Genomic DNA, 27,176 nt, shown 5'->3' with positions numbered 1-27,176 from the left:
GGATGTCTGTCCTAAACTTTAGCAGATCTGATTAGTTAACAGTAATACTAGCACATTTGTAGGGTGTTTTTTTAAGCTGGAAGCAACATATGGTGAGTTAAGTTATATATTTAGAGTTTCATAAACTGTCTTTAATTCAAAGAATTTGCTGCTGTGAGGGGTTCAGTGAAGCTGTCATGACTAAAGAAAAAACAAAGGGAAAATAAGGTCAAAGTTGATGCAGCTGCTCAGACTTTTACTCTAAAAAATTCTTGATTCAAAGTTGACAAAAAAGTTCTTTATTTATGCCTAAAAGTTCAGACAGACAGGACCCCACTATGCCCAGCCCCACCCTGAAACAAATACAGTACGTAAGCTCCTTTGTTATGAGATGACCTCATCAAAACACACACTTTTATCACAGTCTTAAGCTTTCACACACTCATACACACAGACGATGCACTCACAGTTCAGAGTAACTGACCTTGTGAATCACAAATATTACAAACAAAAACATAACCACACACGATGGTTCTGTTGGAAGAGGAAACACGTCCCACGCCATTTCTGTTTTTATTCAAAACTCAATTAAAAATCAACTTCATTCTTCATTCGCTTTTCCTTTTATTTTCCAATTTACATCAATTAGAAGTGTAACAAAATAAAAACAAAAATGATCATAATAAAATTAGTTCAAAAAATGTACACGCCCTCACACACACACAGACATCCCACCCTGGTTGGTTTTCAGCGGCCGTCCTCTGAGTCCCACGCTTGGTGTGTTTGGACTCCAGAGGAGGCCTCTAAGTAGCCCCTGTCTCCCCGTCTGAACCCGACTGCACCCCTCCTGCAGGGTGGAGTGTGAGTGTGTGGTGTGAGGCTAGTGGGAATAAGGGGATGGGATCGGGGGAGTTTTGGGGAAACTGAATTCATAACTCATAGCACCTTCTGAAGAGAGAGCAACCCAAAGCAAAGACAGCCCCAGATCCACCTGAAAGCTAATTTCTGTTCAGCTCAGATTTGAACTTTTCACTTATGTTTGTCAGCGTGAGGTAGCTTTAAACAATCTGGATGACTACAGTAACAAAAAGCAGAATTAACTTTCATCAACTTCTTTAAAACTAATTTTTGGATGAGAACTGGGCCTTCCTCTGATGGGCAGTCAACTGAAACACACATCCCAAATGTGACCTCACTTTCCAAAAAGTGTTGGTGTGCATATAGACACATGTACACACATAATGTGGAAATATATATAAACCATCTGGTTGTTTATAAACAGACTTTTACAACAATAGAACCAAGGATTTATAATACACAGTAAAGGTTTTGCTCTGGCTCATGATGGACAGGCCTGAAGCACCTGGATGTGATTTTACTTACTGAGAATATTGGTTAGTCTGCACTGATTCAAATGCTGTGTTTGTGTGTCAGGAGGGAGACAGGGAGGGAGGTGGAGTAGGACTGGGACAGAGGCTGTGCAGCTGTACTGTAGTGGAAAAAAAGGGGGGCTTGTTTTACTTACAAAGTGAACCTGTCCAGTCCTACCTCAACTCTGCCCATTCAGGTTAGACAATAAATAAGTGACATCAAGTCATGTTTCTGTTCTCCATAACTTGTTCGCTTGGTCCCTCTTCCTCCTGGCTCGGACTCATTCCCGTCAACGTTGGGCCATGGGAAACATGACTGGATCTCAGGAAGCAGGTTGACAGAGAATGCTGGTGTGGTGTACGGATATTGCAGGTGCCCTTCAGTGCTAACATCCAGGGAGTACGACTTGGAGAGCACTTCGTTGTAAGAGAAAAAGTATCGATTTTCTTTTCTAATTTCCAGTCTTCTTTTATTGTGATAGTGTGAGTGTGTGTAGTGTTTCGTGATTGAGTTTATTTATTTCCTGTGTTTTTGGGGGGCCATTTTGATATTCCACTTTACAAGAAGCAGACTGCTCCTACATCCACTCCGAACTCCTGATCCGCTGCTCCGATGTCCATAGGAGCAATGTCCACGATTGGCAGACGGGAGGTTTTCTGTGTTTTGTACTGGAAGACAGTCTTGCCCCACCGGCCTGTGTGTTTCTGGAGGTTGAGATGAAAGAAATATGTCAGCAGCAGTCCAATGAAACACTTAACTGACAGACATAAAGAGGGAAGGCTCCCAGTTGATGTTTTGTGCTGTTCTCACCTTGCAGCCATCCTCAGACACGCTGTATGTGAAGCGACTGTTGCCCTCTGCGCGGATCTCCACGTCGTTTGAGCCCTGCAGCAGCACAGCCTTCTTCAGGTTGCCTGTGGCCTGGTCCAGGTAGGCGATGCTGTTCTTGCAGTGGTAAGTGAGGTTCTGGGAAGCTTCGTTAGAGAGAAGCCTCAAGAAGGTCAGCTGGACACTGGCAGCGCTGGCTGCAGGGCCGTCCTGAGCGTAGCTGAACTGTAAGATCATATAAAAACGAAAAGAAGCAATGAGAAAACTCTGATGTTGAATCTATCACAGCTAATGTTGTTTTGAAAAAGTGCACTCACGTGGAATCCTCCGTTCATGGTCTCTCCGAACCAGACGTGTTTGCGGTCCTTGCTCTTGCTGGTCCACCAGTTCTTCTGTGGTACCTTAGCGATGGTTGGGTAGACGCAGGTCTCGCCAGTCTCCATGTTACAGAAGACTTTGATGGCATCAGCTGTGCTGCCAATGTTGGGATCAACCCAGTAGTCACCTGAGGACATTAAAGACAGTTTAGGTTAATACAACTCTGCGAAGGCAAACCCTTTTTGATCTATCAAATTCAGTGGAAAGTCTGTTCAAACACTCCAGAAAGAAAAGCTGCTCTACGCTGGAGGGCTGGATTTCTTTAGAGACAACAGAGGACTGATCTTATTCAAAGTGGTAATGACATTTATGTCCTGGTCCAAAGACTTGGTTATTGTTTTTTACGTCCTGTCCTGAGTCGAAAGAAAGACTCTCTAACACATCCTCAGTGAGGCTGAAAATGTTTACATACATACTCATTAAATTGAGAGAGAAAAGTACACATTAAAGTAAAAGTAGCACACTTAAACCAGTATAAGCCTGTCTAATTCTGTCACAGAGTGCTACCAACAGCCATGATGCAGTCATCTTTTATTCTGCCATGTTAAATGTGTGATATACAAAGCCTAAAGGATTTAAAGTCGATTATGCTTCATTTTTCTTATTTTAACCTCAATTGCCGATTCAAATTAAATGTAGAATTTCATAGCCACTTTAAATGTGTTAAGATAACATTTTTCTGGGCAAAAATCTGCAGTCTTTTCTTTTTCGTCATTTCGCCCCACATACCGCTCTTCCACTCAGGGTGGCACAGTTTCAGGTCTCTGCAGGTACGAGCGGGGTTCTTCTGGCTGCCGTCGGGGCTGCGCAGGTTTTCAATCTGGCTGTTGAGGGACTTCAGAGTGGAGTCCACCTCCACATCGTGCTGCCTCAGGGAGCTGGAGGCCTCATCAGCCCTCATGTACCTGAGAGGATCAGGGGACTTCTCGGTCTGACCCAGACCAGCGAAAGCGGACATGTCGATACCAGGGCCAGGGGGTCCAGGAGGGCCAGGGGGTCCGGCGTTACCAGGAGGACCCTGACAGAGGGAGAAACACATCAGTCAGCCTGAAACTGAGAAGTCAGTTGAGTTTTGTTTTGTTTTTTTTTTCAATGCCACATACAGGAGGACCAGATTCTCCAGAACGACCACGAGGTCCGGGGGGTCCTATGGGGCCAGCAAGTCCATTAGCTCCATCTTTGCCAGCAGGTCCAGTTGGTCCAGGTGGTCCCTACAGAAACATGGAAATTTCATGTAAACCATATGGATCTCTTTATCTTGTGTTTTAATTAAAAAGAAGATAATACTGCTTTTTAAAGGAGGCTGGATCAACAAATATCTGTTAAAGCATTTAAAATACTCGAACTGTTTCCCTCCATCACCCCGTCACACACGGCTCTCTGCCCCCACATGCATGAAGAATGTTTGTATGGAGACATTTCCTTCCTTTTCTCTACTCATGAACAGGGCTCAGCTTATCAAGAGAAGATATAAAAGTCCATTTACGATCTCAACAGGAGTATTTTCACTATTCACAGTCCCTCCTGTCAGTCTGCTTGTCTCCCTTGCAGAGAGTAATTACAAAAAGCCTCAGCTGGCCATCTTATCATCGCGGTGGGTAATTAGAAAGAGTGGCCTTTCCTGTCCCTATCTTCGTCGGGTGATTGGAGAATTTCAAGAGGACTAACCTGTGCCCTTCATTACCATCACAAATCTTGGATGTTATATCTCCTGGATTGAAATTCAAAATGATCTTTTCCTTCTCTTCTGCTCAAATTTCTCACCTTGGCTCCGCTTGTTCCAGCAGGTCCGGAAGCTCCAGCATCTCCAGCGGGACCCTGTCAGGACCAGAGAGATCACAGATCAGAGAGGGGACACATGACGGAAAGAAAGTGAGATGTTAGATGTTAGTTGGTTACTTACAGGAGGTCCAGGAAGACCCTGCAGACCAGTGAAGCCGCGGTGACCTTTCTGTCCTCTCTCTCCAGTCTCACCAGCCTCTCCCTTGTCTCCACGTGGTCCTTGAGGTCCCTGGATTGAAGGTTTGACATGTTTTAGAATGCATGGCAGCACATGAGCAGCACTTTTAATTACTGAAATCTAATTAGAATCTAATAAAAAACTTAATGATGTTCCTGCGGTTGGAGAGTCAAGTACTCACAGCCATGCCTCTGGCACCAGCAGGTCCAGGGGGTCCTCCAGGTCCTTGAGCTCCCTAAAGTCAGAAAAGACAGTGTGAGCCCTTCTAAAAAACATGTACAATAAAATACTTTTTTCCTGCATCAGACACTCACAGCCTCTCCTCTGTCTCCCTGCTTGCCAAGGGGCCCAACAGGTCCGGGGGCACCAGGGGAACCAGGTGCTCCTGGAGCTCCAGCAGGGCCGGTGTTACCACGCTCTCCCTACAGGAGGACACAAAGTGATGACGCAGCTTAGGAACAGTTTCTGATAACTAAAGGTTTGCAGTTTCTTTGATACAGTTTTCTCCTGCTGATGTCTCTCACCTTGACTCCAGTAGATCCGTCTCTACCAGGAGGTCCATCTGATCCAGGGTTACCCTGAGGTACAGAAACACGTTTCACTGACATGCTCTACAGCAAGAAGCAAATGTAACAGCACTGATGCCCTGACACGCTGTCATTCTGAACTGTGCTGCTCTGACCTCTCTACCAGGCTCTCCAGCAGGTCCAGTCAGTCCAGGGGGTCCTACAGGTCCAGGGGGTCCACGGTCGCCAGAAGAACCAGATGCTCCTTGTTTGCCAGGTTCTCCCTAAGAACAAAAGTTTATTTAATGCCATACATTTAAAAGGACTGCACTGTCACAAGAGTAATGAAATACACTCTTTTTAAAGATCATGTCTAAGTGCTATCTTGAAAACTTAGAGCAAGATGAAGCTCTCATTGTGAAACAGCACTCACAGATGGTCCAGGAAGACCAGGGAAACCTCTCTCTCCACGCTGACCGGGCAAACCAACAATACCACGAGATCCAGCCAGACCCTGAGGACCTGAAGGCCCATCAGCACCCTACAGAGTCAGGAAACAGAACACTTAACCAAGATCTCTTCTTCCTGTGCCAGATGAATCCAAAGTGTGCAACCATATGTCCATAAGGGGCTTGTTTAGATCATCGATGGGTTGCAAATTTAAACTCACAGGTGGTCCATCCTCTCCAGGCTCTCCTTTCTCTCCCTGTTGCCCAGCGGGTCCACGGAGCCCAGCGTCTCCCTGTCGTCCGGGGGGACCTGCATCACCACGAGCACCCTTTGGTCCATCTTTGCCAGCGGGGCCAGCAGGGCCAGCAGCACCTGGGTTACCCTGAGATGAGAAGAGGTGGCATTTAAGCAGGTAAGAACACACCAAATACATAATGGCTCCTTTGGGAAATTAAGCTGATGAAAAGCTCACATTAGGACCAGGAGATCCAACTCTGCCAGCAGCACCGGGGAAACCAGTGGCACCCTGCAGGAGACAAAGAGTTCAGTTAACATAAACAAACCCAATGTGTGAAACTTTTTGTTATAATCAGTCCATAACTCAGTCAATACCTGAGGCATTCAGCAGAAATACATACTGCATCTTAATTCAAGGCAGTCTGGTCTAAGGCCTGACATCAAGGTTAAATTAAAGAAAAGTGTTATGTTACTTTTAATTTTCTTAAAAGCAAACAATAAATCACTACAATGTTTGGATTAGCATCCTGAGGTCTAGGAAAGGTAGATTCATGATGGCTGAATGACATTTAGCTTCTTGCTGCTCATGTTGTGCATGCTGGCTCAGGTTGGTGCTTTACTGAGTCACTTAAACAACATGAGGCTGTCAAAATGTGTGCTGTGAATAGAGCTTCAATGAAAAAAGTATATAGCAGCGCTGCTTGTGCCATTAATCTTGATTAGTCTGATTTATGATACTTTTTTTTCTTTGGAACGTTAATTTTGAAAAAAAGATCAATCACAAACCAACTCCTTTGAGCCTGTTGAGCCCATGACACAGTGAACAGTGTCTGAGATCAGGTCGTATGAACAACAATTAATGTCAGAAGAATCTCACTCTGCTATATGTTAGGCGCTATATTGATCAATATATTTAATTATATGAAGAAACATTTCTTTAGATAGGTAATTGCTCTTTAATGACTTCACAAACCTCTATCTGTGTAAATTAGTCTTCCTAATCAGAATGACTGTCACTTTAAGTTGTGTATGTAACTCTGGGATTGGCGTGTCAGGTCCAGTAAGTTCAGGGAGTCCTTTTCATTGACTCAGTTGCTCAGTCAACTTAACAACACTGAAAATACTGCACAACTCAGAGTTTATTTATACTAAAGTTTATCCCCTCAGACAGCTTGTTTGTGCAACCAAAAGGGAAAATAAACACGTGGATTTCTCAACAACAGCACATTCGACCAGTGGAACATCAAAATACTTTCTCTGTTACCTAACTGGTGTCCTCAGTTTCTAAATTTATGTAATGTACTGTGTATAGTCTGCAAGTTTTATGCTATGTAATATTTTCAAGCCACTCATGTTAAAATGAGAAAGAAGGAGAAATAGTTGGAGTTACTTACGGGAGCTCCCTGAGCACCACGAGCACCTTTAGGTCCAGACACACCAGTAGGTCCCTGGACAAGAGGATCAACAGTCAGTCATTGTATTAAGACATAGGAACTTCACAACATGATGAAGATCCAGAAACAGATCTGGTGAAAGGATCTTCTTTTGATACCCACCACAGGTCCAGGAGCACCAGATGGTCCCTGAGGTCCAGGAGCACCACTGTCTCCCTTCTGTCCACTCTCACCAAGCTCTCCCTTAGCACCAGGCTGACCATCTGCACCCTGGATGATTTGAAATGAAAGGAAACATCAGCCAAGTGTTTAAAGTAGTTTAATGAGAGCAAAAGTATTGTGGTGGTTCTTCTTACAGGAGGTCCGGCAAAACCAGCAGGTCCAGGAGGGCCGACCTCACCACGGTCACCCTGCAAGAGGACAGAGAGACTTTTAAAAAGCTTTTATATTTATCCTTTTTAGAAAACAGGGACACTACAGGTCCTAAATGAAAACTATGTGGTGCAATCCAGTTATCACACTTCACTCACTGCTTTATCACAAACATATCACAATCGCTTCAACACAAGACATGCATGAGACTTTACCAAAGACAAGACTACTGGATCGTGTTTACTCCAAATTAAGCTCTGTTATTAACTCAGTAATTTGTGAGCAAGAGTATGGCTGTACAAGAACCAATCAACCAAAGGAGGTACGTACAGGGGCACCACGAGCACCAGCAGCACCAGTAGGTCCAGAAGGTCCTGTCTCACCCTGGATAAGACAAAAAAAAAAAACAGTCAAAATGGCAAAACAAAGTTGATACATGTAAATACATACACTGATGTACAGTGTTTATGTCAATCTAAATGGGCCCTACCTTTGCACCGTTAGGTCCAGCTGGGCCAGGAGGTCCAATGGGACCAGTCAAACCCTGAGAAAAGTAAAGTGCATCAAATATAAGTTGAAACAGAGAATAGAGAGAATAAGAGAATCAACTCCTTTACATCAGATCACACAGTTTATATTGAACTTACTCTACCACCGTCCTTTCCAGGAGCTCCCTCAGGTCCTTTCTGTCCATTGTCACCCTGTTGGAGAAAAAGGACATCCGTGTCTTAAGCCAGCACAAAACCACAGTCCATGACAAACATTCAGGTATTAAAATAAAATTCTGTTTTAAAGATAACAAAAATCTGGTGCTCACTCTGTCTCCCTTTGCTCCTGGGATACCACCAGTTCCTCTCTCTCCAGGCATACCCTGCAGACCGGGGGGTCCCTGAGGTCCAGCAGCACCAGCTGGTCCAATGGCTCCCTGCATAAAGTAGATTATAATTAGCTTCTCTTTGAAGTGCTAAGGCCATGTAATGGGTTTCTTTCTGTGCATGCATCATCCTGTGAAGATTCTTACAGACCAAATCATACTTAAATTGAATTATTCATCCTATGTACATCATCATTTTCAAATAACTTGAAACTGACTGAAGTTTCAGACTTTTAATATGTCCACTGAGAAACAGATGGAAAAGAAGCGTCAATAGTTTGACATTTCAAGGAGTATTTTGGCAAGGATTAAAGAACATCCATAATAGTTTGATATCTACGCTGTAAAGATTAGCGGCAGTAAGCAGATGGTTAGCTTTGCTTGGCTCTAAGTCCAAACTGAAATCAGAAAGAAGCAGCTCTTTCCCAAAGAAACAAAAACTGCTTTCCAGCATAAATGAAGCTGACAAGTTAACACACTATCTTGTTGGTCTAATCCTAACAAAAACATATATTTTGTGTTAAGACATTGTTTTGTCTAACAGACTGTGCTGGGCTGGGTGAGCAACTGCTTGTCAACATGCTCAGAATCCAGTAGAAAACAATTAAAAAGCATCACCCTGGCTCTACATTTTATCATTTCACAAAAAAAGGAAAAATTCCAGTGAAAATATGAGGTAACAGTTTCTTTATTGTGGAAATTTATTCCATTTAAATCTATGTACAGCTCCTTTAGGGGTGCATGTGCTGCTGATTAAGATTCCTGCCAGCACTTTGAATTTTAACACAAAAGAAAATTTAGACCAATCTATGTACCTTGGGTCCATCGGATCCAGGTGTTCCAGGAAGTCCACGAGGTCCCTGAAGACCCTGAGCTCCAGCACCACCCCTCTCACCAGGGAATCCACGCTCGCCCTGTTAGGAGATGGAAAGTCACCAGATTAAAAGAAGAAATGACCAACAGTAGAAATTACTCATATAAAAACAACTAGAATGCTAACATCATGAGCAACACATACATTTGAGAAAGTTTGTTCTGCATTGTGCTTTATGGTTGGAAATGACAAAAAGATGAAAAACTCACTCTTGGTCCAACAGCACCAGGAGCTCCACCCTCTCCAGGAACACCCTGCAGAGAAAGAAGATGAACCAGTGTTATTCCTGCCTTTGAGGCAAGTACACACTTCAAAACTTCTATTGAGCATTCATTTAAATGGGCTTCTACAATTCCCCCTGACCACTCGCAGAGCTGAACTCAAGATAAACTTCACTACTGACCCACCACTGTCAGGCCATGCAAGATCGACAATGTTTCATCTTAGGACTAAAAACAGTATTGATCCCATATGTCAAAAGTTATTGCATGCTGCGGAGGAGATTGAGGATTTTTATAAATCTGCTAGAAAAGGATAATTATCATGTGAGAAATCAAGTGTTTATTGTGCTTTTGGTTTGCTTTGTCATGAATTTTGAAAGAGTTGCACAGTCATTTGTTGTTGACCAATATTGTTCTTCCAGTGACAGATGCTGATGCTGATATCAAAGAGCAGGTCAGCTGATTGCTAAAATATGATGCCAATATTACATTGTTTTCATTGATGTTGCTTTTTGCTTTTGATAAATTACAACCATTGGATAATAATAACATTATTCCACACACTAAAGTCTGCAAGTAACATGTTTTTAGAAGGAGTTAATCCATGGAATAAAGAAATGAATTAGGTTATGTTATGATGTATGTCACAAACTACACTAAAAGCTGTTATTCTACACATTATAACATGATTTATATGAATGATGGTGATGATTTTAAAGTATCATTCATTTGACCAATAATCAGCCAAACTGATGTAAAAGCAATTGAAATGTTTCTGACTCTTTTAATACATTGATATCGAAGTCACTTCATAAAAACCACTAAAACTCATGAGGCAGGGAGTAAATGTGTGTGTAAAACAGAATTTCAGTCAACAAATAGAATAAAAATAGAGTCAGGATCAGTGCATTGACTAGGCTCTAACAATGAACACCTGAAGGAGCAGGGAGTTGGTGAGTAACCTTTAGCATTAGCACTGAGGACGTTCATGTGGATTCTTCTGCTTCAGAGACTAGCAGTGAATTAAGTTCCTTAGGAAACAGGGCTACTAAGTTTAAGCTACTGATGCTTGGCTCTATTTTTATAATGCAGAGTTTCTTCTTTGCAGAGTTACTATAGCTTATCTTTTACTTCCTTTATTTGCACAGATGCCCTGACTTTACTGACACTTGAAGTTTGCATCCACATTGCTGAGAGGTTAGTCCACAACAATGGACCTAAAGATGTAACAAACCCCATGTAGCAAGTAAACACTCACCTGGTCTCCAGGTTTTCCACCCTCTCCTGGGGAACCAGATGGTCCAGGCAGACCCTGTTCAACAAGAGCAAAGGGATTAATTACATCATATCTGTAAAAATAGACTCTGTCATTATTTATAAACCTGCTGTTTACCAAGTGACTCAGGTTTTCAAACGATGTACCCTGAACGAAGCTTGTTCTCATATCTAAAATAATCAGGCTTGTGTCTTATTATCATAACTTTCCAGACTGGTGCATTTTGAGTTTGAGGAGAAAATAAACTCACCTGGAAGCCAGGAGGTCCAGGCTGTCCTTGCTCTCCTCTCTCTCCAGCAGGTCCCTATGACAGAAACAAACACAGGTGATCACACAAGGACAAAAGCAGGTATAATGTCTGTAAACTATTATTGTAGGACATTTTTCTGTCATGTAATTTCATCCTTAATACTTACAGCAGGGCCAGAAGGTCCAGCAGGACCAGTCTCACCATCTTTTCCAGCCAGACCCTGTTTATCAGAAGAGTGTATTTACATATTGAGAAACAGTGACTTATAGACAGGAATGATTAATCCATTTGCGAGGTTTGAAAAAAATGTACTCACTCTCAGACCAGGGCGACCCACAAGACCCTTCTCTCCTGGTTTTCCACCCTCACCCTAAAAGAAATCACGATACATGACGTTCAGATTCCCTGTCTTATGATTCAGGATAAACAAGGCTTATGACTATAGTGATATTTGACTAGTGTAATACATCGTGACTAATTTGTCCTTTGTAGGACTTGTGTTAAGCCCCACTGAATTTATGTTGTGAAAGTAAAAACACCCTGAGAGTTTCCTTTGAGCTTTATGATGATAAAAACTCACATTGGCTCCCTTTGGTCCAGGGAATCCCATCACTCCAGGTTGTCCACGGGCTCCCTGAGGACCGGGTGGGCCAGGGCGACCATCTTCACCAGCAGCACCCTGTCAGTGGCACAAAGTAAAAATCAAATCAGCACAGAAAGCTAAAGGTTACTGACGTGAAATAAGAAACTGAAACGTGTGGTGACTATTGTGTTGCTGTGGTTTTTACACTAACATTATTTTACTCAAATATAGAAAAAAAGTTACAGTTTTGAAAAAAGTATGTATAAACTGATTTGAAGAGTGTAACAAAAATATCAATCTGTTAATCTACTGAGCTACCATCAGTGATTAAGATCTTTTTTTTTCCGAAAATGGAAACACAGAAGCCTTTCCAAAGTCTGTAATAAAAAGATACCTAGGTCTCAATTTTGTACTTACGGCAGGCCCAACTTTTCCTTGAGGACCAGCATCTCCGGGACGACCAGTAAGACCCTATGAGAGACACACACATTTAGAGATCACCAATGTCTCAAGAGAAACCATGAAGATGCACAAAACCAATAAGTTTCCATTTGTAATGATGAGGTTGTGAATGATCAACACTTTTATGGAGGTTGGAGGACTCACTCTAGCTCCTGGGAGACCAGACTCTCCTGTGCGTCCAGGGTCTCCAGTTGCACCTTTAGGCCCAGCAGCACCAGGAACACCACGGTCACCGGGGGCACCCTGCAGAAGACAGCAAGAGGTAAGGCTTAAAATCTCAAACTGTGAGCAGACACCAGTTTACTGAAGGCAGTTTTATACAAGACCCACCTTAGCACCAGCAAGACCATCCTGACCTGGGAAACCACGGTTGCCAGGAGCTCCCTGGAGAGAATCACAGAAATAGGTTTGATGAGATTTTGCATTTCTTCATAAGATTGTTCAGATCATTCATTGGTATTTTTGTTCATCCTGAGGACATACTCTCTCTCCTGGGGGTCCGAGTGGTCCAGCAGCTCCAGGCTCTCCTCTGGCACCTCTCTTTCCTTCCTCTCCAGCGGGGCCGGGGGCACCTTGAGGGCCGGCAGGGCCCTAATATAATAAGGGAAACGCAAGTTATGTTGTGAATTATGTTTTACTTTATGCTTAGATAGTCTAAGTCTCTGATTTGAAATCTCCAATAATAATAAAACTAAGCAACTCACAAGCTCTCCCTTGGGTCCAGCTTCACCTTTGAATCCAGGAAGACCAGGGTCTCCCTAAATATGACAAACAAAAAAAGGTCAGAGGCTCATCAAGCAACTATCAGAGTCTGAAAAAGTTGAAAATGATCTCAAAATGACTTACAGACTGTCCTTTTGGTCCCAAAGGTCCTGTAGCTCCCTGAGGTCCAGGTGGGCCACGAGGGCCTGGGAATCCAGGGGCTCCAGCAATACCAGGACCACCCTTCAAGAAACAGAGACAAGAGAAGATCAGAATACAGTAAAAGAGCAATTTCATGAATTACAGAGAATCACAAGGTACTAGATGAGCTTGAAACAGCTGAGATGACTTACAGCAGATCCTTTAGCTCCAGGGATACCATCAGTACCAGGGTTACCCTGTGGAGGCAGATGAGAAGGAGTTCAATTATTTAAATGTGCAAACAATCATCACAGAATGACTGTACTGCTGTATGAGTGAGTGAATGAAAGTAAGTGTTGACAAACGAACCGATGCTCCAGCAGGTCCAGGAGATCCTGGGGTACCAGCCTCTCCACGGGGTCCCTGCTGTCCTTCAGCTCCACGTGCTCCAGTGGGACCAGCTTCTCCCTAAGAGGACACAATAAGTCTGTCAGTAACAGGTGAGGAAAAAGTAATCTGCCATCATCAACCTACTGCTGAAAGTAAGATTTGTAAAATGTGTTTTGCATCTGCTCTGTCCAGTCTTAATTGATGCCACCAAAGTCAGAAGATAGACATTTAAATTAATATTTTAACTTATTTCTCTAGAATTGGGCGTCATATGGTGCAGGAAAATACTGGTTTTAAGTGATGAGTGGATCTAAACAAACCTTGGCTCCTGGAGATCCTGGGAAACCGGGAGCTCCAGCAGGACCAACAGGCCCCTGTAAAGAAAAGAAAAACAGCATGTTAGGCTTCATATCTCAACAGCTTCAAAGGAAGAACTAGTTAAATGCATATGAATTTGGTGCAAAGTGAGGGCTATGATACTCACAGGTGGACCAGCAGGACCAGGCAGACCATCATTTCCACGGGCACCCTGAAGAGGAAAAATTGAAGGCAGTCAGTTGTTTGCACCATTATGAAGTCATAATAAAATAAGTTCCTGGAAGATTCAAAGTTGTAACAAACACATTTCGGAAACTTTAAGTGTATCAGTGGTCAGACAAAGAAATGAGTTGGTTACTCACAGCGGCTCCAGCAGCTCCAGGACGTCCCCTCTCACCAGGCAGACCACGTGGGCCCTATGACAAAAGTTGCATTTGGTTAGTCTATCAACTGAAGTCAATTTATCTACTGAAGTCACTCTACTTCTTTTCAGTGCTAGGAAAACAACACATTGTAGGAAAGTTCAGCAAACTCACCATGGGTCCAGGTGCACCATTCTCTCCAGCAGAACCAGCTTCACCCTGAGTGGAACAGAGACAAGACCAAATACGTAAGTGGAACAAGTCCTTCATAATTTTCTACTTATCATTCAAAGATACATAAAGTGGTCTCACTTTGGCTCCTGCAGCACCATTTTCTCCCTTAGCTCCATCCAGACCAGGATGGCCCTACAAAAAAAGAGACATCATTCATTTGAATAAGAAGCTACCTCTTGGTGTGTTATATTCTACCATACAGTGAGGGTGAATTCACGTACTCTGTGTCCTTTGATTCCAGGAAGACCAGGAGTTCCAGGGAATCCACGAGCTCCCTGCAACACAAGCACAAAACCTTTGCTTGAGGACTGCTCAACTCAGCTCTGTAGACATGTGATGCATCAAAGGGGGAAGTGGAGGATGAAGCAGCTTTGTGTTTGCTCACCTGAGGCCCTGCAGGTCCACGCTCACCAGCTTTGCCAGGTTTGCCAGCCTCACCCTAAAACCACACAGGAAATAAAATATTGTCTATTTAGGGAACATACACAGGCGCTGCCCTTAACGGGTGAAGAAATATCCGTGTGACTTTTGTTTTGTGAAGTCATCGTTTTCTCCAGTAGCATTAACAGAGGAGCAGTGCCCCCTGGTGGGAGATACCGTTAAGAGTCTTGGGAGCTAATTAAATTCATTTTGACAATGTTGTGAAGCAGAAAAAGTCATAATATTTTGTTTTGATGGACAGTGGATTGTAATTGAGGATTAAACCTTGCCACTTACATCACTTCCAGGTTTTCCAGAAGGCCCAGGTGGTCCACGAGGTCCCAGTGCTCCCTGTTATGAGGAGCAAAACAAAAAATACATTATTTCCTACAGTTAATTTGTACATTTTTCCAGATATTACCTTTAAATACATCCAATAATTAGTATTTCTATGAAAGTTGTCTGTAAAGGCTGAAATATCCAGTTTATTTTGACCAGATCAGTACAAGGTCTGACTCATGCATGTACTCACAGCTGGTCCAGGCTCTCCAGCTTCTCCAGGTCCACCTTGGAAACCTTGTGGTCCCTACACAGATACAAACACCATAATATGGTATTAATCCCTTTTAATAAATGTCAACAGTTCTTTTGGCATTGTAATAAAATTAGCTATTTATGATAAAATCAATAACTTAGTGTTGAAGTGAGGTGATCATTGTACTTACAGGAGCTCCAGAAGGTCCAGGGGGACCACGAGGACCCATGGGACCCTGTAAGAGGAACACAAGACATTTAAACAAATATGAGAAAAGCATGAAACCAAACTCTGTTTTGGGTTCTGAAGGTTTAAAGGAAATGTTTTGACATTAATATTTTACAATTGTCTGGTAAGACCTTTGCTAAATCTTTGTTGGATTTTACTAAAATCATAACTCATAAATACACCAGTAAGAGTTATGTCAAAAGGTCAGCTGATATTCTGTTCTGGTGTTTGTCTGCTTTAATAATAACGATGACTAATAAAAACTTTATTCATAATCACCTTTCATAATGTTAAATGCAGCTCAAAACGCCTCCCATATAAGAAACTTTCAAAAATGAATGAACAGATAAAAATGAAACAGTAAAGAAAAAAAACAGTTAAAAAATAAAAGGGGTTAGGGAGCTGATTTAAGCTATTTCAGGATGTGAAGCTCTTTGGTGTTAAGGTTTGAAAAGCTGCATCGTCTAAGTGTTTACCACCTGTAACAAGCCAGCATGAGTTTGGAACACACACTGACAGATAATCTGTCAGATATAAAGGTGCTTAACCTTTCTATGCTTTAAAAACAAGTAAAATATTTTTTAAAGCAATCCTTAATGTCACAGGTAGACTGTGCAAAGAAGATAAGGCAGTGTGACATGTCCTCTCTTCCTGATCTTGGTAAATAACATTTCTGTTGAAAAAGTCAGTGTTTTAGCATCTTCCAAAGAGAGGTTGGGTCTCACTCTCGCAATTATTCTTAAATGATAGAAACTTATCCAAGTAATGTTGCTGATAAGTCTTTCAAAATTCAGTTTAAAATCAGAGATAACACCCTCAGTTATACTTCTGACTTTATGTGGGGAGCCATATTTCCAAGGGTGCTCATCATTTCTTTCTTCAGTTTGTTTTTTCTTTATTATTAGAATTTCAGTTTGGTCTTCGTTGGTTTAAAGGATGTTTCTATCACCAAACCACAAGGTGGCAGTATTGTTATCATTTTTACACTCAACTCTGAAATGAGTGAGATGATATTGATGAAATTGTATCATTGTAGATTTTAAAGTCTTAGCACACCAAATACGCCCCCACTGTCTGGTAAACCCACAATCAAAAGCTCTACTTGCCATTGGTCCTTGCATCACACCCATCTGAGCGCCTCCAGACTTCTCATCAAAACCTCCAGCCATCTGAGCAGCAAAGTTCTGTAAAAACACGAAACAAACAGACAGGGTCAGTTCAAGGTGTTCATCCTGCCTGAGCAGAGTGGACTCATACATGAAGCAGCAATGAGACAGGATTAGCTAAAAAGAAACACAGAAAAAACATGAGAACAAAAGTGCCTGCAGCTGCTTCCAACTGATGTGAGGCAATATTTTTCATCTGTAGTGATTTCACAGACACCAAAACACTGATAATGGTCTGTTTCCTTTGATTGAGGCACTTAAAGGCAGCTTTACATACAGTATGTGAGCCTCTTCCTTCCTGTTAGACAACCAATACTATCACTATGTAGAGGTAGAGGAGGAGGAGAACTTTGATGTAAGTTTTAAGTAAGAAAAGCTGGATTTGGTCACTTATATGTTTCAGACTAACCCCTCCAAGTCCTGCTGGTCCAGGTGGGCCAGGGGGTCCGGGGTTACCAGGAATGCCAGGCTCTCCATCTCTTCCTCGAGGTCCAGGATTTCCCTTGGGAAAAGAGAGAAAGGGTTTAAAACTCTCAGTAATCTGTCATCAGGAAAACTTCAGATGATTCAGAGTCAGAAAACTGAAAGAGAGAGAAGCATGTTCCACATTTAAACTAGCATTCACTCTGTTTTTAAGATACTACTGCAGTGAATTTTCTTTCTTAAACTGTTACATTAAATTTCAAACTGTTCAAAGACCCAATTTGATTAACATAAAGATGTATGCTGCTGTTGTATGAGTTGAGGTAATCAGAGGCCCAGTGCTGAAATCAGATGACCCCATCAATGTGGCAGCTTCCTATAAGCCGTGTACTGAGTAGACTGGTTGTAAGAGAGTTTTTCAGATAGTGTGTTGTCCCTTACCTTATCACCCTTAGCGCCAGCTTCTCCACGTGGTCCCTGCTCTCCTGAGGGGCCCTGCAGAAAAAAGATATTGCTTAATGCAGATGCAGTGCATCAGTAAACAACCTAATCATGCACATCTTAAATGAAGAATTATAGTCATGAAGTGATTAAACTTTTTTTTAACTTTTATTTTTTTTAATTTCAATCAAATAATAAAAAAATGTGTTATTTACCATAGGGCCTGGTGGTCCTTGTGGTCCTACAACCTGCACAAAGCAGAAAACAAGGCCTTTGTCAGCTCTCCATGCCTTTTTTCATTCATGACTTTTTATAACAGGACTAATCTATCATGTTGTGTCCAGAACATTCCAACTTTGTAGATGTCAGACATTAAGCTAAAAAACAACACAATGTGACGAGGATTTCATTTGACAGCACAGGTTTTGCTAAAAACATCACCTCCCCTTAACCTCTGGTTTGGCTGACTTTATCCACCTGACATGTGCACTTGCAGCAAAGTTGCTGAGAGGATCTAAGAGGATTTGATTGGGTTCATTATGTCCCAGGAATGCAGGGTTTTCACATAAAAAGTCCAATGAGGGATTAATGAGAAAAGTAGCCAGTCTTATCAGCGAGTAATTGTCCCTTTAGAAATGTTTGAAACTACTGAAAAATCCAAATTAAAAGAACAGGATCATGAGTTGAATGAGTACAGTAGAGAAGAGAATTATTATCACAAGAGTGCAGAGTTTAACATTTAAACTTCCCCAAAGTTCTGTGAATATTAAGTCTGAGTAAAAGCAACGAGGGCTTACAGGGTCATTAGTTTCCACTCCCTGCCTCAGACCAATAATTATTATGAGTATCAGGCTGTTTTGAGAGAAAGACTCCTATACAAAAACAGAGTAGCATTACTTCAGTTTCATAAACAAAAGAGGATTCATACTTACATCTGCGATCTCTCCTGGTTCACCTTTCTGGCCCTGATTTTCAAAAAAGAAAAAGAAATACTATCAGAGGACTGAAACTCTGAACTGGAAAACACTTTGAGAATGAAAATGACTTTTTTCATGATTTTATGTTGTTACTGTTGAAGGAAAATCTTGTTATACCACAGCGCAGTGCCTCACCTTAGCACCAATCGTCTCTGATGTTGGGATGGATGTTTGAAGAGGGGCAAAAGAAAAACACAAATTAGAAATGGTGAAAATTTAAGACTCCTGTGACTCCTGGGTAAATGACCAGAATAGAAATCTAAACATACTAATGTGATCAAATACTATTTACTAAACCCAAAGGCAAAGAACCCATCCAGATTCTGATTAACATGAGATGTTTTTCTAAGAGGGATGAAGCAGAAGCAAGCATTGACTGAGTCAAGTACTTAGATGTAATCATTAAGCAAATGTGAGTAAAGCAAAAGTAAGGGAAGTCAGTTTAAGCCATTTTCAAAGCTGAAGCCAAATAAACATCCAAAAGCTTAGCTTGAGCTTTTATTGTTGTATCTGAAGATGTATACTGTGAGGATTTTTAGAAACTACTGATTCAGATGCATAATCCTTAACCTAAGCCGAACATGTTGAGTTTTTTTAAAAGTCCAGTCAGTCACACTAGACCCCTCAATTTTATGTTTGACAGCTTGTTCCACTTTGGTTGGCACCAATCAGCAAGTTGCAAATATTATGAAAAGGTTTTCTGCAGGCACCACAGGAGCACAGTGGCTCTTTATATGACCTTAAACCTTTGGCAGTTCCATCTACAACCAATAAAAGAGAGGTCCCACTTTGTATTTTTGAAGACCTTAAAAGATTACGAATGCAGTTTTGTCTCAGTATCTGGTGACAATAAGCAGAAGTGTTTGCACTGATATGGGTGAGAACCAGAAACACATGCCAGGTTCCATCTCATTCCTTGTGAAGCAAACCTTCATTGGGAATAAGATTGTCCTGATCATGTTGCTTATCTGGTTTCCATCCAAATATGTTAAGAGACACTTTGGAATTGTGCAACCTCAGGATCTAATATGGATCAAATACATTTATTGACTTTAAATCAAAGCATGAGACAAAATTTTCTCAATACAGCCAAAAGCAATAAAATCAAATCTTAAATCTATCATCACTGTTAACTGAATCCCTGATGGGTCAGTTTTAAAGATCCCGAGGTACTTTCCAATTCAAAAGTGTCAGCCAGGGTGAGATAAATGCAAGCTAATAGAGTAATTTATTTATGGGTATGTGAATAAATAAATTACAACCAATGGGGGCACTGGCATCAGCAGGGCAGATGGGACAGCACTCTCCAGATGGGATGATAGGGTTGGCACATTCTTTGATCTCCTCGCAGATTATCTCATCACACAGAACCGCTCCACTGTCGCACACACAGATACGACATGGCTCGGGCTTCCACACATCCTTATCATTATACTGATGGCCGTCCTGGATGCAGCCGCCTGCTTCCTCTGTGGTGGCCAGCAGGGGGCGCATGGCAAGGAGGGGTTGGGAACAGCAATTAGAAGTCATGAAAGTTGAGGGAAAGTTATTACAGTGTTGTTGGAGTGAGAGGATGAAAAGGGGGTCAAGGGGCAGGGCGAGGAAAAAGGAGGAGTGATTGCAGTGTGGGGGTAAGATGGAGGGGCAGGGTTTAGTTAATGAAGGGGAAGTGCATAAAAGAAAGAAAGACATCTTGTATCAATTAAAAGCTCAAAACACCCTGTGACATCCTGCCATGTATAAAGGCAGTAACATAAAGATTAAATAAGTATAACACAAGAATGAAAGAAGTTTGACTGCATAATTCTGATAAACAGGAAGTCAGTGTTCTCATGTGTACGGTGCCGGTGAACAGGTGCAGCTTTGACCCCTAAGGTACACTGGTATAAATCAGTATCTGTAGCACACAACTGCTCAAAATGTGTCAGAATACCTCCACAGGCAGGTGAGGAAAGCTTCAAGTTATCATAATTTGAATTTTACCATGGCTTTAAATGCAATGTAAACACCAGCCACAGTTAACTGTTGTGTCTGAGGCTCTGGCTGAGGTATTTCACGTCACTGGCTGAGTATATTTAACCTGCAGGCCTGCTCTCCTCCTGGTATGAATGAACCTCTCTTACTGGGATACTGTGCCCAATTGACAAGCTGCTGCCTTAAGTCAACACGGGGTCCTTTCTAAATTTCTCCATCTGGATCCCATAGCTGTGTCAAGGGCCAGCGCAAACACGTTGGTAGAATAAGAATGGATGATTTGTTGAATGTGTACAGTTTAGGCCTGCCTCTTCTCACTGCTGCTGTTTGTTTTTAATGCAGATTAGTGAAAGTGATACTTAGCACGTACACGTTACAAAGCTGCTTACATAGCCTGATCTGGAATGAGTTTAGCTGCTTAGGAACTGAAATCTTTGCTTTCTACTTCACCTCAGTTTATTTCCTTTCACAGTTTATTGGTTTAACTAAGAGCTGATTAATGCTCCGGTAGAAAGGAAATTAAAAGTAGAAAATGTTGAGCAGTCAAAACCAACTTTCTATAAATACAGCTCAACAACCCTCATCTGTTGACCCCCTGCTGCTCACCCTGTCCCTTGTCCTGCTCCTTTCTTGCTACCCTTTGAGCCTGCTAGTCTGGGGTCAAGTCCTGTCTGACCTGATCATGTCACATCATGACAATCCTGAAAGTGCCTCTGCACAAATCCTGTTGGTTGAGGTTCACATAGTTTTTAAAAGTCATGCCTCACTAATTTTTTCAGAAATTCCTAATTTCTCTGACAATCTGTATGTGTCATTCTGCTGCTACATGGAGAAGAAAGAAAGCCCTTTGAGGAATTAATATGTTGCATTTGGCAAACAGCAGCAGTAAGGCTGAGCTGCAGAACCCTGCAGGTGAGGACAAACAGGCACTTGTTCACCTGGTCCTCCATCCCACACAGATGTGCCTTGACAGCCCCATCTATCTTAACACAGAGGTGAACTGTCTCATTTGTAAAGACAACTTACAGCCTGCTTAATGTTATTCTCGTTTACACTACAAATTATTCCCTAACTTAACAAGAAAAGATTACCAGGAAGAGCAGATTAAAGAGAGTGTGGTACAAAAAGAAAAGCTGCATCCCAGCCTTACATAGATATGCTGTCTGATTTGACACAAATGGCATATTTTTTTCACTATTCTTTGTAGTGTCACATAAATTAGAAGTGCAACACAGAAAACACCATCAGAGTAACATTCAACATTGTTTTGCAAGTAAAAAGTATCACAAAAACTGCAACTTACGGTCATCTTCTTCCTGACACCTGACCACGGATAGTAAAACAACTTGGGATGCTACAAGTAGCAGAACAGTCCTTGAGTCCACAAAGCTGAACATGTCTAAATATTAGACATGCACTAGCTTGGGTGAGAAGTGAAGTGATGGTTGAGACCAGGCTTCAGTCAGTGGAGTGGCAAGTGTGTGTTCCCAGAGACTTATGGCACCATGCAGTCAAACCCTCCAAAATCTAAGTGGAATCCAACGCGGGGCCCCAGCTGGCACTCTGCACCCACCGCGTCAGGGCAAGCACCGCGGTTTTATGTCCACTGTGCCTTGTATGGATCTTCGTATATTCCAAAATACCAGTCCTTCCCCCAGACCCCCTGTCAGGGTGAAACCCGAACCTTGTCTCCCTCCCCTCAAATCAGCAGCATCTACTCTCCCAGGGATTTTTTTTAACTCAAGCCCTCCTTCCTCCCTTGACCTGCTTGGCCTGGCCTGCCCAAGAGATGCACCTTCACTTTCACATTAAAGAAGGAACTACAAGTAGCAGAACAGAGGTCACGCTGTGACTTGACCATATGCCAAAAAGAAATCCCAGAGTTGACTGAAAAAGGGATGAAGAACTTTAGATGAGGTTCACGGCTCTTTCTGTGTTGAAATGGCCAACATGTGATTCAAAATACCTTTAGTAAGGGTAACCTCATAGAGACTAAGGTCCACATTAAACATAAATTCACTTTGAAGTTACAGTGTAGATTATAAAATTAGATTTACCTTTTACAGGGCACCTGGGAGCTTATAATAACACAAACTTTGACTTATATTTGAATGTTCTTAAATTCCCCCAAAGATCTGGTCTATTCTCAGTCTTTACAATCTTCTGGTTCAGTCCCTCTTTGGAAGCAGAGGTGACATTTCAGTATGACCTTAATCACAAAACAAAACAGGTTAATAATTGAAAATTCTATATTTAACTCATCAGGTTATATTAGAATAAATGCGCTCAAAGGATAACTGTCTTCCTCTTGTTGCTTTGTGACTTTCTTTAATATATTAAAGGGGGTTAGAAAATAAATGCTTATAAACGTTTGTTGGAAAATGAGGCGCAACACCCCAACACTGCCTGAGGAGTGTTGTTTGCTTCAGTCTAATCTTTTGGATTATAGAATAATCCGTACTTTCTTGGGCAACCTGAAAGACTTGAGCTGACCAATCAAGAGGGCAGTTATGTCACATTCACTTAGCAGTCTTTAGAGAGTCTTGTCTGTTTAGACGAAGACCACTCGCAGGAGGTTGTGAGATCCTTTTAAAAGGAATCCTGCTGTTGTTTGGATAAAAGGAAATCCCCCTAAAGATGAATCTCAGTTTTTTTTTTTTTCTCATTCCATGGTTAATTATTGTGTATTCTGTTCATATCATTAAATCATTCCTGGTTTACTACTATGGAGGCCTGGCAAAGGATTTATTGAAGTTCACAGCACAGCTCCTGACAAAATAGCACACCTATGACAGAATTAGCTATTGTGAAGTTGAGCCAGCAGAGAGATGAAACGTCTGTGTGATCTTTATCATGCACCTCTTTCTAGATTGCCCAGGTGAGAGAGATTGAAAGGGGGTCTTTGTCATGAGAGGGGCACAGTAATTCCAGGGTCATGACTTCTAGGGAGCTCCCCTCATTCCACATGCAGGAAAGAAAGATTTGCACAAGCCATCCTCATGTAAGTTCTAATGCATGAAGTCCACGAATTGTTTAGTGTATTGAAATTAGATTACAATAAAAGCAGTGGCAGTGACCTGTGCTTAAAAGATAGCTGAGTCTAGTCTAGTTGTATCTTTAGATTTCAGCAAAAGGGACACCACAAATCCACCAACGAAAACATTTCAGGAATTCAAACAGTCAGCTACCCAGCTGAATCAATAATCTGTGGCCTTTGGACAATAAAGGGAGTATACAATGGCACTAACACTGCTTCTAGTTTGCTGTGTCAGGTCAAGTCATGGTTGCTTGGGCATCGAAAAGAAAGTTAAATTTGCAGTTTGTCTGAAGGGGCTTTACTTTAAAAAAAAATAAAAATAAATACTGTTGGAACATGTATTAGAAAAGTTTTGTCCTGGCAAAAAAGCAAGTCTATCAAACAGATTGATACAAAAGCTGCAGCTACTTTGTAATCACAGATATGTTGAAAAGTGTTGATTGGGCCTTGTCAGGAGGGAAAACAGAAACTGCAATCATTTAAAAGGAGCTTCAGATATGACTTCCCCTTTTTATAGCCTACAGTCCTAAAATCCAGGTGGTAATATCAAAACAGGGCCGCGCTGAAAGCATCAATCAACATTGCTCTCTCCAAAGCCATGTTGCAGTAGTGTCACCAAATAGCGTGAAAACTTTAACTACAGGTCTATCAATGTACAACAGGACTACTGAGCTCATTGGAGCTCTACACATCCTTTTTCTCGAGCGCTCTGACTGTATGCTGCCTTCTACCGTCTCCCAGAACACACAATAGGCCTCTGTGTGCACGGCCCGCGGAATGCTGCGAGATGGCAGGGCAGTGGGATAGCTGCATGGTGAGGATGGGGGTTGGTGGGTGAGGAAGGGTGTGGACATGAGGAGGATGAAGGAGGAGGGGGGTTGGTTTGAAGGAAGGGGAAGAGATGGCAGTGACGGACAGAGATTGGTAATTGGCGGGGGGCTGACCTTTCACAACTGTATAGGTGCACAGAGGCTCCAGGGGTCTAAAGGGTGTCTAGGTTTCAGTCCAGTCATCGCAGGGGAGGGGTGGCTTTGGTCCTCTATGTACACACAAACCAGGGACAGCAGGGTAGTCAGCACTAGCCTAAGAGAGAGGAGAAAATAGATAGGTCCTGAAGGCTGGCAGTGTCCACAATGTGTTCTGTCCCTCATGAAAAGAAAAACTGGTTCATGCTGAAATTAAGGAAAAGAAGAGGACAGACACATTGTTACTGTATTACAAACTAGATCAAATCAAGCTTTAAGGTTCAAATGAAACTTATTTTCACACGTTAAATACTTTGATTTAATGAGCAACCCAATAAGACTGAGTAGTCATGCTAGTGCCCCCATCAGGCTATGATGCTTATTACATCCCTGAAAAAAAACAGTTTTTCTCAGTTGCTTTGGTACATTTCTTGAATCATCCACGCCATTTGCAAAACATTAAGTGCATTTCTCAAAACACTTCATACAAATAGCAAAACACCATGGATTACATAAAAAAGCCAGTCTCTTTCTCAAAATCTGTCATCCCTCAAAAGTAAATGTCTGTGTCAGTGAATATGTCAGTGTATCAGAATGATGAGTCCTCATGTCATTGTGTATGGACAGGACAGTCAAAGTGCTTTGTCATGTTGTCAGTATAACAGTTTACACTGGAAGAACATTCTAATGTAAACTATGGCTAAAGTTTTGATGATAGTTATTATAAATTGTCAGTTACATCTTTGTGTGTGGAGATAGATTACAAGAGACTGGACAAAATTCACATTTTCGCTTTCATTCAGTGCAGTGTAGTCTTCCTACACCTCCGTATGTTTCCTGTATGTTTGGCCACAAATTCTCATCCACATCAACAAATATCTTCTCTGTCCACAAAAAGTCTGAATGATTGAGGACACAGTTGTTCTCCCAAATTTTGGCTGTATCTTTCAACAAACCTTGACCATTGTAAGCTGATGATTGAGAACATGGTCCACAAGTGTGATAGATCTTTATTGTCCTTCTACAGGAAATGTATTGCCACTGTCTGTACAGAGGAAAGTGTCTACATACTTACAAGTTAATGGTTCCTGAGGTACACTTTTGAGCTATTTCAGAAAACTGGTTGTTCATTGGTTGATCTTATGCTTAACACATTTCCATTTGTTAGGCAAAGTCAAGGCTAACCAGGGAGCAATTAACCAGTCCAGACAGATTTAGAAAAAAAGTCTAATTGAGTTGTGTGGAAAGATGCTTGAGGGTAACACCTTTTTTGCATGTTAAGACTTATGCAATGAACTAATGACTAAACTTGCGGCTTATTCACAGAAATGACAAACAATAGATAGATAGATAGATAGATAGATAGATAGATAGATAGATAGATAGATAGATAGATAGATAGATAGATAGATAGATAGATAGATAGATAGATAGATAGATAGATAGATAGACTTATTGTTCTCTCTTGTTCTCCAGTGTGTGTATGTCTCTGTGTGAGTGAGGGCCAATTTAGAGACGAGAAATTTCTTTCACCCCGGGTGGCACCAGGATAATAGCTCTTATCCTTTGATATGAGCAATGCATTAAACCAGTTCTTAAAACTCACGCTTCAGGTTGTCTCAGGTATGGTGTTTAAGCGGATTTGGTGATTTACTAAAACTGGAAGTAGGTTAAATCAAGGTGTTACAGACACATTGTCATTCCAGTGATAAAACTTTCAGTTCAACATAACTGGGACGTGGTAGATGAGTAGAGGTGAGCTCGGAGGGCCTTCGGCTCTTTTGGTTTATTAAGTAAACAGTCCTAAGAAAATTTGAGTGTGATTGGTTTAATGTGAACAGGGCAGGCTAGTCACGTGAACTTGTGTTTAAGATTGCTTTTTGACTAATGAGTATTTCCCATCATGTTTGTTAGCGTGAATTTTCTGACATAAACCTTAATTACGATGATAGTTTTGAATGAAAGATACCAAGCCAACATTTTAGCCATCTTTTTTAGGTTCTTAGAAGCTGTTTGTTTCTAATGTTAGTTTTATCATTCAATATATATATATATATATATTTATCTTGTTAGTCACTGTTTCAGTGAATGTGAACAGCTGTTGCACCTCTTCCTTCCAGAAGTCCCCCCAAAATTGGTTGTGCAAAGTGGCCCCTGAGATAGGGCTTTATCCAGACCTCCAGATTACTGAGCTTGAATCAAAGCACCAGACTCGGTATGTTTCTTTTCCTGTGTGAGGTGGAGGGGGGAAGAGGTTAAGTTTGTGCAGGCTTGGTGAGTGCAGCAAGGGGGGCTTTCTCACACAAGATGGAGGATGAAGGGACAAAGGTGGCATTCATTGGCCCAGGAATGGAAAACATTTTCGCCTGAAAACAGAGAAGGTACAACCGGCAGAGGTATTGCATTGAAGTCACACACCTAGAAATGTAGAGAAGACCACCAGGACCTAGTGTGTCCTAGTTTATCAGGGAATGGATTATATCAAGTCACACACCAGAGTGTAGAACAATAACTAAATGAATAACAATTAAATACTAAAAAATGCAAGAAAGTGTGCAGTGAAACTAAGTTTGGACATCGTGGTTAATCACTGGGATTCTTCATGGCCTTCAGATGTACCATCTAGATCACAGTTGGAAGAAAGCAGATTTAAAGTTATTTATTTGAGACAAAGAATCAAATTTCCAAGAGATTTTCTTGTCAGTTATAAATTCCCTATCACAGTCAGCCAGTGTTTCACTAAAAAGAGTCTCACACAGCAGCAAACATCAAAGACAGGAAGCCAAGCCTCAGACTCCAAAGATCAAAAATTATAAAATAAATAGTGTCTGAAGGACGGGGAAAGCTG

General features: G+C 41.7%; 1 protein-coding gene and 2 long non-coding RNA genes across 4 annotated transcripts; 2 read left to right on the top strand and 1 right to left on the bottom strand.

Annotated features, from left to right (window-relative positions):
- Positions 1 to 360: 360 nt before the first annotated feature.
- On the bottom strand, positions 361 to 22,008 carry col2a1a (collagen, type II, alpha 1a). The gene is made up of 54 exons (XM_074681470.1): positions 21,630 to 22,008; positions 19,615 to 19,821; positions 18,488 to 18,504; positions 18,308 to 18,340; positions 17,591 to 17,623; positions 17,376 to 17,429; positions 16,921 to 17,013; positions 16,452 to 16,529; positions 15,308 to 15,352; positions 15,115 to 15,168; positions 14,880 to 14,933; positions 14,548 to 14,601; positions 14,384 to 14,437; positions 14,241 to 14,294; positions 14,103 to 14,147; positions 13,929 to 13,982; positions 13,733 to 13,777; positions 13,569 to 13,622; positions 13,228 to 13,326; positions 13,071 to 13,115; positions 12,862 to 12,960; positions 12,720 to 12,773; positions 12,499 to 12,606; positions 12,346 to 12,399; positions 12,160 to 12,258; positions 11,971 to 12,024; positions 11,551 to 11,649; positions 11,287 to 11,340; positions 11,137 to 11,190; positions 10,971 to 11,024; positions 10,703 to 10,756; positions 9,433 to 9,477; positions 9,165 to 9,263; positions 8,293 to 8,400; positions 8,123 to 8,176; positions 7,966 to 8,019; positions 7,806 to 7,859; positions 7,460 to 7,513; positions 7,266 to 7,373; positions 7,104 to 7,157; positions 5,945 to 5,998; positions 5,693 to 5,854; positions 5,456 to 5,563; positions 5,199 to 5,306; positions 5,041 to 5,094; positions 4,831 to 4,938; positions 4,698 to 4,751; positions 4,460 to 4,567; positions 4,321 to 4,374; positions 3,660 to 3,767; positions 3,286 to 3,574; positions 2,496 to 2,683; positions 2,161 to 2,403; positions 361 to 2,054 (listed from the first exon to the last, which is right to left on the bottom strand). Exons 1-54 carry the CDS (start codon positions 21,721 to 21,723, stop codon positions 1,908 to 1,910), a joined length of 4,464 nt encoding a protein of 1,487 aa, XP_074537571.1. The 5' UTR covers positions 21,724 to 22,008; the 3' UTR covers positions 361 to 1,907.
- LOC141799277 (uncharacterized) lies at positions 3,634 to 9,567 on the top strand. 2 transcript variants are annotated; one of them, XR_012599240.1, is made up of 3 exons: positions 3,634 to 5,099; positions 5,210 to 5,884; positions 9,447 to 9,567. It is a non-coding gene; the product is annotated as an uncharacterized LOC141799277 (long non-coding RNA). The 2 variants fall into 2 exon arrangements; XR_012599239.1 differs by lacking the exon at positions 9,447 to 9,567 and adding an exon at positions 7,271 to 8,492.
- Positions 13,056 to 14,768, top strand: LOC141799276 (uncharacterized). Its single transcript, XR_012599238.1, has 3 exons — positions 13,056 to 13,358; positions 14,060 to 14,176; positions 14,404 to 14,768. It is a non-coding gene; the product is annotated as an uncharacterized LOC141799276 (long non-coding RNA).
- Positions 22,009 to 27,176: the final 5,168 nt, after the last annotated feature.

Source organism: Halichoeres trimaculatus, unplaced genomic scaffold (assembly GCF_033239565.1).
Source record: "Halichoeres trimaculatus isolate MK-OKI-2021-1 unplaced genomic scaffold, fHalTri1.1 fHalTri1_scaffold_11, whole genome shotgun sequence".
In the NCBI taxonomy this organism is placed as follows: domain Eukaryota; kingdom Metazoa; phylum Chordata; class Actinopteri; order Labriformes; family Labridae; genus Halichoeres; species Halichoeres trimaculatus.
Note: the sequence above shows the minus strand (reverse complement) of the source record. Positions and strands in the feature narration are given on the sequence as shown.